Source organism: Pristiophorus japonicus, chromosome 3, assembly GCF_044704955.1.
Source record: "Pristiophorus japonicus isolate sPriJap1 chromosome 3, sPriJap1.hap1, whole genome shotgun sequence".
NCBI lineage: Eukaryota > Metazoa > Chordata > Chondrichthyes > Pristiophoridae > Pristiophorus > Pristiophorus japonicus.
This window is the reverse complement of record NC_091979.1, coordinates 301,886,133-301,899,010: the sequence shown is the minus strand read 5'-3', so window position 1 is coordinate 301,899,010 and position 12,878 is coordinate 301,886,133. Positions and strand designations below refer to the sequence as shown.

The following is a 12,878-nucleotide window of genomic DNA, read 5'->3' as shown; positions in this document are numbered from 1 at the left end:
AGGGACAAGAGAGAACCAGTGGATGTGGTGCATTTGGACTTTCAAAAACCCTTTGACAAGGTCCCACATAAGAGATTGGTGTGCAAAATCAAAGCACATTGTATTGGGGGTAATGTACTGGCGTGGATAGAGAATTGGTTGGCAGACAGGAAGCAGAGAGTCGTGATAAACGGGTCCTTTTCGGAATGGGAGGCAGTGACTAGTGGAGTGCCACAGGGCTCAGTGCTGGGACCCCAGCTCTTTACAATATACATTAATGATTTGGATGAAGGAATTGATTGTAATATCTCCAAGTTTGCAGATGACACTAAACTGGGTGGCGGTGTGTGCTGTGAGGAGGAGGCTAAGAGACTGCAGGGTGATTTGGACAGGTTAGGTGAGTCGGCAAATGCATGGCAGATGCAGTATAATGTGGATAAATGTGAGGTTATCCACTTTGGAGGTAATAACACGAAGGCAGAATATTATCTGAATGGTGGCAGACTAGGAAAAGGGGAGGTGCAACGAGACCTGGGTATCATGGTTCATCAGTTATTGAAAGTTGACATGCAGGTACAGCAGGCGGTGAAGAAGGCAAATGGTATGTTGGCCTTCATAGCTAGGGGATTTGAGTATAGGAGCAGGGAGGTCTTACTGCAATTGTACAGGGCTTTGGTGAGGCCTCACCTCGAATATTGTGTTCAGTTTTGGTCTCGTAATCTGAGGAAGGACGTTCTTGCTATTGAGGGAGTGCAGCGAAGGTTCACCAGACTGATTCCAGGGATGGCTGAACTGACTTATGAGGAGAGATTGGATCAACTGGGCCTTTATACACCTGGAGTTTAGAAGAATGAGAGGGGATCTCATAGAAACGTATAAGATTCTGACGGGACGGGACAGGTTTGATGCGGGAAGAATGTTCCCGATGTTGGGGAAGTCAAGAACCAGGGGACACAATCTTAGGATAAGGGGGTAGGCCATTTAGGACTGGGATAAGGAGAAACTTCTTCATTCAACGAGTTGCTAACCTGTGGAATTCCCTGCCGCAGAGAGTTGTTGATGCCAGTTCATTGGATATATTCAAGAGGGAGTTAGATATGGCCCTTATGGCTAAAGGGATCGAGGCGTATGGAGAGAAAGCAGGAAAGGGGTACTGAGGTGAATAATCAGCCATGATCTTATTGAATGGTGGTGCAGGCTCGAAGGGCCGAATGGCCTACTCCTGCACCTACTTTCTATGTTTCTATGTAAGGGTATCCAGGGATATGGAGCAAAGTCAGGTAAATGGTACTGAAGTACCCATCAGCCATGATTGATCTAACTGAGAGGCAGAATGGCTTCTCCTGTTTCTTTGTAAACTGGTTATAAGCAGCACATTTGCAGCTTTCAAACTAATTTTGTAGGTGACGCCACTTGAAATAACTTCGGGATGCATTGAAATTCATATTACGTGTGGTTAACAATCTAATGTATTCCCAACTATTGCCTACCATTTTTACAAGTGGCTTTTTTAAAGCCGAAAGCTTGTTTTTAGTGCACAATATGCTAAAAGATGACCGCATTGAGTGCAAAGTGTCTCATTGAAAAGGTCTGCAGTAAAGAGACGTCCATCATTTTTCAAAAATGCTGAAGTTTTTCAAAATTGGCACCTTGTTGTTTTTTGCAATGGTGCCTGTGAATCCCGATGATCGTTTGCTTTAAGAATGCTTTACCGTACAACTGCAGTATCGATGCAGTGATTTTATTGCCACTAAAGTTCCAATGTAAATTTGGCCCAAATTCAGAATCGGTGGAAGGGGAGGGGAGGGGGAAGGGGAAGAGAATCTTATCAAAAACCAGAACAAAAGAGAATGTTACTCCCTGGAGAAGTTAGATCAGTTTTTAGCACCAGATTTATGTTGCATCGTATCGGTGCAAAGCCCAATCTGTAATGGCTGAATTTGTGTAAATGCTTCCGAACTGATTATTCACATTAATACAGTCAAGTGGATTGCAATTGTAACTCCATTCTGTCTATCCAGCTCAATCATTCATGCAGGAACCTTGTTCCAATTCCAGACCCTTATCTCCCTACCTCCTGCTGAATTGGCAATTGACACAGTTAGTAAAAGCATAAAAGGTTTCATGATTATGTATTTAGCCCTGGGCTTCTTTAGCTCATGTTCTCTGATTCTCTCACCATACTCGAACTACCCCATTATATCCACTTGTTATTCCTCTCATTAGTCTAAAATCATGAATCATTTCTTGGTCTGTATTTTGCCCTAAGAGAATATTTTCAATAACCAGGCGGTGTACTTGCCAGTGAAATATCCCTCCACTCTCGAATGGAGCTGATGCATGTACTGAAGTATACACCCTGTCGACGGTGCCAATTTCCTTGGTAATGAGTGCCGAAAGAGCGTAGTATGCCATAATCAGAACTTGTTAGCAATTGGACCAGATGAGGCGGGAGATGTTGGTAAGGTTCTTAACGAATACTTTGCATCTGTTTTCACAAAGGAAAGGGGCAATGCAGATACTGCTATTGAGGAGGCGTGTGATATTCTGGATAAAATAAATAATAGTGAGAGGGGAAGTATTAAGGGGTTTAGCAGCTTTGAAAGTAGATAAGTTCCCAGGCCCAGATGAAATGCATCCCAGGCTGTTGAGCGAAGTAAAAGAGGTAATAGCAGAGGCCTTGGCCATCATTTTCCAGTCCTTTTTGGATCTGGGCATGGTGCCGGAGGATTGGAGGACTGCTAATGTAGTACCCTTGTTTAAGAAGGGAGAAAGGGATAGGCCGAGTAATTGCAGGCCTGTCAGCCTAACTTCAGCGGTGGGAAAATTATTGGAAAAAATCCTGAAAGACAGGATAAATCTGCATTTGGAAAGGCAAGGATTAATTAGGGACAGTCAGCACGGATTTGTTAAGGGAAGATCGTGTCTAACTAACCTGATTGAATTTTTTGAGGCGGTAACCATGAGGGTAATGTGTAAGATGCAGTATATATGGACTTTAGCAAAGCTTTTGATAAGGTCCCACATGGTAGACTGGTCATGAAGGTTAAAGCCCATGGGATCCAGGGCAAAGTGGCAAGTTGGATCCAAAATTGGCTTGGAGGTAGGAAGCAAAGGGTAATGATTGATGGATGTTTTTGTGACTGGAAGGATGTTTCCAGTGGGGTTCCACAGGGCTCCGTATTGGGTCCCTTGCTTTTGTGGTATATATCAACTATTTAGATTTGAATACAGGGAGTATGATTTAAGAAGTTTGCAGACAACACTAACATTGGCTGTGTGGTTAATAATGAAGAGGAAAGTCATGGGCTGCAGGAGATCAATCTACTGGTCAGGTGGGCAGAGCATGGCAAATGGAACTTAATTCAGAGAAGTGTGAGGTGATGCACTTTGGAAGGGCTAATAATGAAAGGGTATACACATTAAGCGGTCGGCCACTTAAGTGTAGATGAACAAAGGGACCTTGGAGTGCTTGTCCACAGATCCCTGAAAGTAGCAGGCCAGGTGGCTAAGGGGTTAAGAAGACATACGGAATGCATGCCTTTATTGGCCAAGGTATAGAATATAAGAGCAGGAAGGTTATGCTTACATTGTATAATAGTTTGGTTAGGCCACTGCTGGAGTACTGCGTGCAGTTCTGGTCGCCGTATTATAGAAGGACATGATTGCACTAGAGCGGGTGCAGAGGAAATTTACCAGGATGCTGCCTAGAATGGAGAATCTTGTTATGAGGACAGATTGGATAGACTGGGTTTGTTCTCATTGGAGCAGAGGATTTTGAGAAGAGACCTCTTTGAGGTGTACAAAATATTGAGGGCATAGTGGATAATAAGGGTCGATTTCCATTGGTGGAGGGGTCCATTGCGAAGGGGCATAGTTTTAAGGTGGTTGGTGGAAAGTTTAGAGGGGATTTGACGGGGGGGGCTTCTTTACGCAGAGGGTTGTGGGGATCTGGAACTTGCTGCCTGGAAGAGTGGTGGTTGGATGGAAACTTTAAGTGATGTAACCTGCAGGGTTACGGAACTAGAGCTGGTAATTGGGATTAGACTGGATGACCTTTTGTTGGATGGCGTAGATATAATGGTAAGTACTGCAGGGAATTGAATAAGGCTAGGGTGCTCTCCTGGACTAGTTTCAATCGCCTGGATGGGTCGGAGAGGAATTTTCCTAGATTTTTTTTTTCTCCCTAAATTGGCCTGGATTTTTATCTGGTTTTTGCCTCTCCCAGGAGATCACATGGCTTTGATTGGGATGGAATGTGGAATGTTTCATAAGGGGTGTTGCAGTTTTGTGAGGCGGACTGGTTGGGCTGGATGCTCTTTGCCTTTCCGTCATTGTTCATAGGTTTATATGTAACCTTTAGGGCTGCTGACCGAGGGCCGTGCGGCTCTTTGTCGGTCCGAAATGGCCTCCTCCTGCGCTGTAAATTTCTATGTTTCTATGAGTTTTCTGGCTTAGAGTTTTAAAATCCGGAGTATATTTTTTGTTCTTCAACTGCATCGTGCTTCCCATTTTAAAAATAATTGGGATAAGAAGTATTTGTGTAGCTGCAGTCCTACCCAGATGGTATGCAATTCAAAGACCCATGTGATTTGATTTGTGCTCATTTCATCTTGCTGAATCTGAGAAGTGTGATGGTAGAAAAGTCTGAATAGGTTTAGTGTATGCTTTCAAAATGAAGCTAATTGAATAAATTATATGCATTAATTTCCAGAGGAATATAACTTTTTAAAAGCATTGTGTTGTAGATTAGTTAGAAGATCATGGAGTGGATGGCGATACAAGTCAAGGAGGCTATAAAGAGTAGAGTGAAGCAGTGCCAGCAGGAGGGATTTGTAGGCAAAGTTGACTATTTTGATATCTGTGTACTGAGGGTTGGAGAACCATTCAAGGTTGGCAGCAATCGATGAATGGGACCTTGTGTGGATGACCAGACTGAAGCAATCTGCTTGACTTCCACAAATTTGTACATGTTTGCCCTGACTGTCCCTTTCTCTGATTGCTCACTCCGTTTGAACTGTGTGTGCAACTTCCTAGTTGTTCCTGAGCTGAGCTTCAAACCTCGCATCCTATCCATTAACACGATCCCTTTCTTCCATCTACAACATCATCCACCTCCATCCTTGCAACACCTCCACCACACCTAGAACTCTTCTTCACACTTGGTTTTCTTCAATGCTGTCCTTGCTGGCCACCCACGCTCCACCCTCCACCCTACACAAACTCTAATTTATCCAAAGTTTCACCACCCACATCCTGTCCTGCACCAAGTCCTACTCTACATTCAGCCCCGCACTCCCAGACCTCCACTGGATCTCTGTCCCGCATTGAATTGATATCCTCGTGCTCCTTTAAAAATCCTCCTGTTGCCTCTTCTCGCATTCGCTCCAACCCTCTGTTCCAGCCTGTGCCATTCAGTTTGAATTGGGCCATTTTACTTCATCGTTGATGGCAGGTTCTTCAGCTAACTTGGCCATACTCTCCAGAAGTATCTCTCTTCCCCACCTTCAAAAGCCTCCACAAAAACTACTCAACCATGCTTTCTGTCATCTCTGCTAAATCTACTCCTGACCATCTGTTTGCCCTCTGAAGTAAAAATGTAAGTTGATGATGAGAGTTGGCGGTGGAGATTGAACCGCAATGGTTTTGTTTCACTTGGGTGCTCTCCCGAAGAACATTTGAATTTCATTCTATTTTAGACCTCAAATTGTAGTAATTCAAATTGAATGTGGTAATTGGCTATTAAAGTAGTAAATAATATTTGGTTTGAGGGTAAGTACACATTTTCCATGACTGGAGAGGTTTTATTCTCTATACTTGCCTATTCTGTGTTATAAGATTTTCTCTTACAGACACAAAGCAATGTAATGTTTGAGTGATGAACGAACTCTTGACAACGGCTGGTAATGCGGATTCCAAGCTCTTTCAGTTTGTGCTCTGGGCTTGGTAATTTCTCTCGGAATCAGGGTTGGTAACCATTAACCAAATTGATTCAGCAGCAATTCTCTCTGTCCAAGTGCAGTTACTGGGTGTGGCTCAACAGATAATGAGTATGACTTGTGAGTCTGCTCTGTCTGACAAGCAAACACATTGAAGTCCATTGTGTCTCTATTGAAGGTGGTCGCATGTAATGTGCAGGATAACTCCACTCAGTGAAGCTGCAGTTTAGAAAGCTCCAGAAAGTTGGGGGGGAGGAGACTTTGTTTTCCAGCTTTCTATTGCTCAAAAAGCATCCACCTCGTCTCCCTCTGCCAACGATAACCATGAGCGAGCCAAGGAGTGAGCTTTGCACATGGATCCAGCCACGCATGAGTGCAACACCTTGGTTACTGGCCTCGGCGTGATGTGAGGTGTTGTAACTCTGGTTTGCTGGCTGATTATTGCAATCGATAATCTTGAGCCTAACTGCAAACCAATACAAAATTCTATTTCCCAATGTAAAGCCTCCATAAATGTAATTGCAAAGCAGTCTTGTGTCGGAAGATGCAGTAGGAAGGCTTTCAATACACAGCAGTTCCATCAGCCCCCGTGGAGAGAACAGACATATCCCCCAGTCTCAGTATTTTGGAAGTTAGTGGGAATTTTCTTGCATTTTATTTCAAACCAAACATTACAGGAATTCGTTCTCGAGATAACTAATCTTAACTCCAAATTTATTTATCTAATATCCAGATTAATTCCACTATTTGAAGTATAATTATATCAATATGTCGATTCAGAATCATGCTGTCCTTAGCCAGTGCTATGATGCTGTAGTCACTGCAAGTCCTGCCTGTTTGTGCGGACGTTGACTTGTTTAGCTGGTTAACCACAATGCCTCAACAACTTGCCAATACAACAACAACTTGTATTTTTATATAGCGGCTTTAACATAGTGAAGGCGCTTCACAGGAGTATTTTGCGATTTAAAAAAATTTGACACCGAGCCGCATAAGTAGAAATTACATTAGTTTGGTCAAAGAGCTATGTTTTAAGGAATGGTCAGGGAGGAATAAAGAGAAAAAGGAAAGGAGGAAAAGTGGAAAACTTACTGAATGGCTCGGGTCTGGAGCGGCAGCCAAAGTGCACACGGGCATAGACGGGAACAGCTCAGGTTACATGGGCCTGGTTAGTGTCTTGAAGGAGGAAAGAGGCAGAGAGGTTTAGGCAGGTGAAAGAGAACTGCAGATCTGAAATAACAAGGGAAAGTTTCAAGGTGCACAGTAGGGTCGGTCGGCACCTGAAAGAGAGAAAGATTGGGTGCACTCAATGTTGACCTTGTATCTGAATTCCAGTTACATTTGAAATGCTGATCTGTACCTCTTTCAGATACTGACCGCATTGTGTATTTTTTGTTTACATTTCAACTGTCTACCGATGGTCTACCTTTATACCCATTATTCATCAGAGCATGCATTTTCATTACTCCCCATAAATTTCAAACTTATAATTCTGATTTTTCATATTACTTGGTAATATTTCAAATACAAGAAATATTTCTTCCAAGCACTTGATTTTTGTCTGATCTGTGTAAGTGTTCAAGGAGATTTCTTGTGTTCGTATCACTTTATTAAGTGCTTTATTCACTTTAATACACACAAAAAGGGAGAACAAATGAGCAAAGGAACAGTTTCTGTTTTGTACTTGAGGCGTACAAAAGCATGGGTCTTACGCTAAACATCCGTAAGACAAAGGTCCTCCATCAGCCTGTCCTCGCCACTCAGCACTGCCCCCCCAGTCATCAAGATCCACGCGTGGTCCTGGACAACGTGGACCATTTCCCGTACCTCGGGAGTCTCATCAACAAGAGCAGACATCGATGATGCGATTCAACATCTCCAGTGCGCCAGTGCAGCCTTTGGCCGCCTGAGGAAAAAAGTGTTTGAAGACCAGGCCCTCAAATCTGCCACCAAACCTATGGTCTACAGGGCTGTCGTAATACTCGCCCTCCTGTGTGGTTCAGAGACATGAATCACCTCGAGTCACTGGCGAAATATCACCAACACCGTCTCCCCAAGATCCTACAAATCCCCCCGGGAGGACAGACGCACCGACATTAGCGTCCTCGACCAGGCCAACATCCCCAGCATTGAAGCACTGACCACACTTGATCAGCTCCACTGGGCAGGCCACATCGATCGCATGCCAGACACGAAACTCCCAAAGCAAGCGCTCTATTCGGAGCTCCTTCATGGCAAACGGGCAGAGGATATGTTACAAGGGCACCCGCAAAGCCTCTCTGATAAAGTGCAACATCCCCACTGACACCTGGAAGTCCCCTGGCCAAAGATCGTCCTAAGTGGAGGAAGTGCATCCGGGAGGGCGCTGAGCACCTCGAGTCCCATTGCCGAGAGCATGCAGAAATCCAGCAGAAAGAGCGTGTGGCAAACCTGTCCCACCCTCCCTTACCCTCAACGACTGTCTGTCCCACCTGTGACCGGAACTGTGGCTCTCGTATTGGACTGTACAGCCACCTAAGGACTCATTTTAAGAGTGGAAGTCTTCCTCAATTATGAGGGACTGAGTATGATGCTGATGACTTGAGTATCTAGTTTCTTTTCCTCTTTGGAGTGGATCATGATTTGCTAGATATACAAAAGCAGTAACAGCTGTGGTGATTTACAATCTTTTGTTGTGATGTGTTAAAAAGAGAAGGTATTGATTTTTGGCATTTGATTGTAATATGGGAAATGGACAGATGTGCTATTTGTGTGTGTGGTGTATTTTGTTGTGCAAAAGCTGTGAAAAAGGAAATTCTAAATTTGCCAAGTGTTCCAGTTTTAATACATCTCGCCCTGTAACTTTTGTGGTCCGAACACAGGTGTTTGGTGCCCCCTGGTGGACAGTTAGGAAAACGCTATGTACATTTTTTCATTTTGGTACATTGCTGTTGGTCGAAATTAAACACTGAAAATGTGGAAATGAACTCCATTACCTGTTTTATATCCACCTCGTTTGCAGACTCTCACATCCACAAAATTAATTCGATCAGAGTACTTGTTTACTGAAGTGTAATTTCATCTCTCAGACAGGCGTTTTGATTTTGATGAAGTGGATGGTGAGGATCGATCAGAGGTAGAGCATGACGGTGCTCATTCAGATGATGAGGTTGCCACACAAAAATACCTCCGACGATCGCAGAGCCTTAAAGCGAAACAGAGAGGCTTACGTAAAGAGGTAAATTCTATCGGCTCTCAGTAGCTTTAAACCTTTCACCCCTCTGCTCTGTCTTCATGCTTGCTTTGATTTCTTCCAATGTATTGTACGTATATTAAAGGAAAGTTTCATTTTTAATTCATGTATTTCTAAATGTAGTTTTGGATTAAAATTTTTATTGCAGTATTTTTAGTTTCTGTTCAGTGAGCATGATTTTTCAAATGAGCCGGGCCATCATTATGAATATGGAACGTGTTTCCATCGAATGATGGGATTATTCTCCTTGGAGCAGAGAAAGTTATGACATTTACTAGAGATATTCAAAATTATGAGGGGTTTTGATAGAGTAACTGCTTCCATTGGCAGGCGAGTCTGTGATCAGAGGACACAGATTTAAGATAATTGGCAAAAGAACCAGAGGAGAGAGAATTATATCCCAGAAAGCAACGCTTTGAGAGAAATGAATACAGCTGACGGAATAATGATGGGTGAGGAAGCCAGCTCAGTTTATCCATCCAGACAGATTCTGAAGTCCCAATGCATCATCCAACTATTTAAACGGTTCCAAGATTTTAACCTCTGCTGCTCGTTCCCTGATATCAGTCTTAAATAAATCTTTTATCAGTTTGAATCTGTGTCTCGTTATCAGACTCTCTCAATTTAATTTAAAGTAACATTCTCGATTTACTCTCTCCTCCTTAACTCTCTTGTATACTTCAGTAAGATCACCCACCTCTTGGACACCTTTCTTCCAGGCTGAGAAGCCCATGTTGCTCCAGTCTTAGCTCATAACTTAGCCCTTTGGCCTTGGGATCAGCCTTGCCCTGTAATGTTGTGTCTCAAGATTACAAGGTAAGGAATCATAGAATGATACAGCACAAAAGTTGTGTCTGTGTCAGCTCTTTACAAGAGCTATCCAATTAGTCCAATTCCTTGCTCTTTCCCCATAGTCTTGCAAATATTTCAAGTATTTATCCAATTTCCCGTTGAAAGTTACTATTGAATTTGCTTCCACCACCCTTTCAAGCAATGCATTCCCAGATAATCATAACTTGCTGAGTTTTATATTCTTTTTAAAAACCAACTCGTCTCCTCTCTCGTTCTTCAGCCAATTATCTTAAATCTATGTCTTCTGATAGTGACTCATGCCAGCAGAAAAAAAATTTCTCCTTATTTACTCTGTCAAATGCTTCTATTAAATCCCTTACCCCTCTGTTCTAAGGAGAACAATCCCAGCTCTCCAGTCCCTCTCTCATCCCCGGAACCATTCTAGTAAAGCTCCTCTGCATCCTCTCCAAGGAAAGATGATTTATTATGATTGAGAATTTTAGAATGAGCTGTTAAACTTGTAGGAATTTTCAATTATTATTTGCCATAAATTGAGGATTTTGTGTACTTTGTTTGAAGTAAATGTGTTAAAACAAGTTTTGTTTTTGGTTGCAGGTTCGATATGGATCATTGAAGTTGAGAGCGAAGAAGAGACCCCAATGTAGTTACATCACCACAGGATAAAAGGAAACATTTTGTGAATGTTTCTACTGATCGTGACGACCTAATTTCTGTTGTAAATATTTTACTTTCCAAATAAGCTATGAATCAGTGGTTCTTACATATTCCTCTTTGTCTTCCTGACTCATCCTGCTGAGTTGGCCCAGTAAATGAGGACTGCATTCATTGTATGGGTGTCGTGTGATAATGGGACTTGAAAATAATGCGTATTATTGACTGGTAATTTTAAGTCATTATGACAAAAATATTATTTTTCCTGTTAAACATGTGTATTATACCTCAGGAAAAAAGTTAACCAAGTACAAAGGAGAATTAGGCAAGTTAGTCGTACATTGATTATTTTAAGGAGAAAATTTGAAAATACTTCATGTTTTCAGAATTACTGGAGCAGTTCTTGGAAGCTGTGAATTTGAACTATGGGTACAACAGCAAAAAATTATAAATATTCCAAATGCATCTTTGTCATGGAGGTACGCATTTGACTCACAAAAACCATACTTACAATAGCATTTTCAGTGATATTCTAACTATCTGGATTAATATTTGAAATGTTCATATTGTGTGTGTGTGTGTGTTTCAGATGGGATGCTTCAAAAGTTGGGTATTTTTAAAGCCAACATGCAAAATAATCAGTATTTTGAAATACAAATATCTCCAACACTAATTGCATGTTTTTATACATTTTGTAAAGGTCAATGGGTGTCTTTAGCACTTTAAATCGGTTGGTGCAAGCTATAAATCCTTCAACTTTCTACATTTTAAATGTGGAATATACTGATCTTATTTCAGTCGCAATTGTCGTGTGTATTCTTGAATGTTAAGTGATCTTGGGATTCTGACATTCAGATAAATGTTGGTACTGTAGTACATGACTATTTATTTACCAGGTCCTCGAATAACAAACTGAAGTTGTTGCTGGCTTTGATATTTTGATATGTAGAATGCAGCTGAGCTGCAATACATGCACAGATTAGTGCAAGATTTAAAGCTTTTATTTGTAATAAATCTACTTCTGATAGTAAAATTTTGCCTTGGTGTATGTAATTTCTGCATATTGACTGGCAGGAGTGCGAAGGACCAACGCTGCTTGTCATTCTAAATTTTGTATTGAAGTAACTTTCCAACAAAAGGTCGATTCACAATGCAACTTAGATTTATTAGAAATAGTTTACTGGTCATCTTTCTGCCCTCACCTCATTATATTTCTCTTTCAGTCTTCCTCGATACAGCCTGGTTTCATTTCATCCTGTCACCTTTGTGCTGGCATTGACACTATTTTCCCATTTTGTTTTGTCCTACACTTTCATCGCTAAACTGGCCATGAAGATTCTCATTTCTCACTTAAATGTGAAATGCTTCCCTTTCATTTGAACACTTCAGTATCAGCTGACTCAGAGCAATCTTGTCAGAGGTCATGGATTTGAGCCCCATTTAAGGATTTGAGTACATAGTCTGGAGTGATGAGTTCAGTGCAGCACTGAGGGAGTGCGTGTTGCATGGTCCAGTATCAGTTTTTTGAATGAGGGGTTAAACCACCGCCTTGTCTGCCTGTTCAGCTGGGTGTAATGATCACATTGCACTATTCAAAGAAAAGCAAGAGAGTCCTGGCCAACAAAATCAAATTTCCTGTGGGACCTTGCTGTGCACAAATTGGCTGCCATGTTTTCTACATTTCAAGAGTGACTACACTTCAAAAGTAACGCATTGTTTGTGAAGCACTTTGGGACATGGAAGGTGTCCTCGCACATCTGGGCACCTTTATAAGAACAAACTCGTATTTGTGCCCTCTTGTCAAAACTACCACTCCTTGTCCCCCACTCAACCCCCCTTTCCACCATTGCTGAACTTGATCCAAGCCTGGTCCATTATGCAGTGATTTTAACCAGGCATCTGTCTTGCTCTTGGTATCTTGCCCCTCTGGCTTTGAAACACCTTGGTGTAAATGGCTTCAATGTTTATAATACAGGGTAAAGAAGTGCTCCTCAAAAGTCCATGTCCTCATCATTCCCACCCCATTGTCGGACCAGACCAAATTTGAGGCTAATCTTATTTAGTAGCTTTTATTCATGGAAGAATTATGTATAGCATTTTGCTGTATCAATATATGTATGCCTTTTTGCCAGGAACCCCTTTTAACATTTTGAGTTTGAAAGATTTAGTTTCTTCATTATCCATTCCCCTTTTGAAAACCATTAGGGTTGACATGAAGATAAATGGGTTAATATGTCAAACAGTTTAAAAAAAAAAAATGTAAA

General features: G+C 41.9%; 1 protein-coding gene across 2 annotated transcripts in view; it reads left to right on the top strand.

Moving 5' to 3' along the window:
• Positions 1 to 11,647, top strand: part of reep3b (receptor accessory protein 3b) — an 80,859-nt gene extending 69,212 nt beyond the window's left edge. For both annotated transcript variants that reach the window (XM_070876840.1, XM_070876839.1), the window contains 2 exons: positions 8,987 to 9,135; positions 10,558 to 11,647. In XM_070876840.1, coding sequence (XP_070732941.1) covers positions 8,987 to 9,135; positions 10,558 to 10,626 — 218 coding nt within the window. In that variant the 3' untranslated portion in view covers positions 10,627 to 11,647. The remainder of the gene's footprint in view (positions 1 to 8,986; positions 9,136 to 10,557) is intronic.
• Positions 11,648 to 12,878: the final 1,231 nt, after the last annotated feature.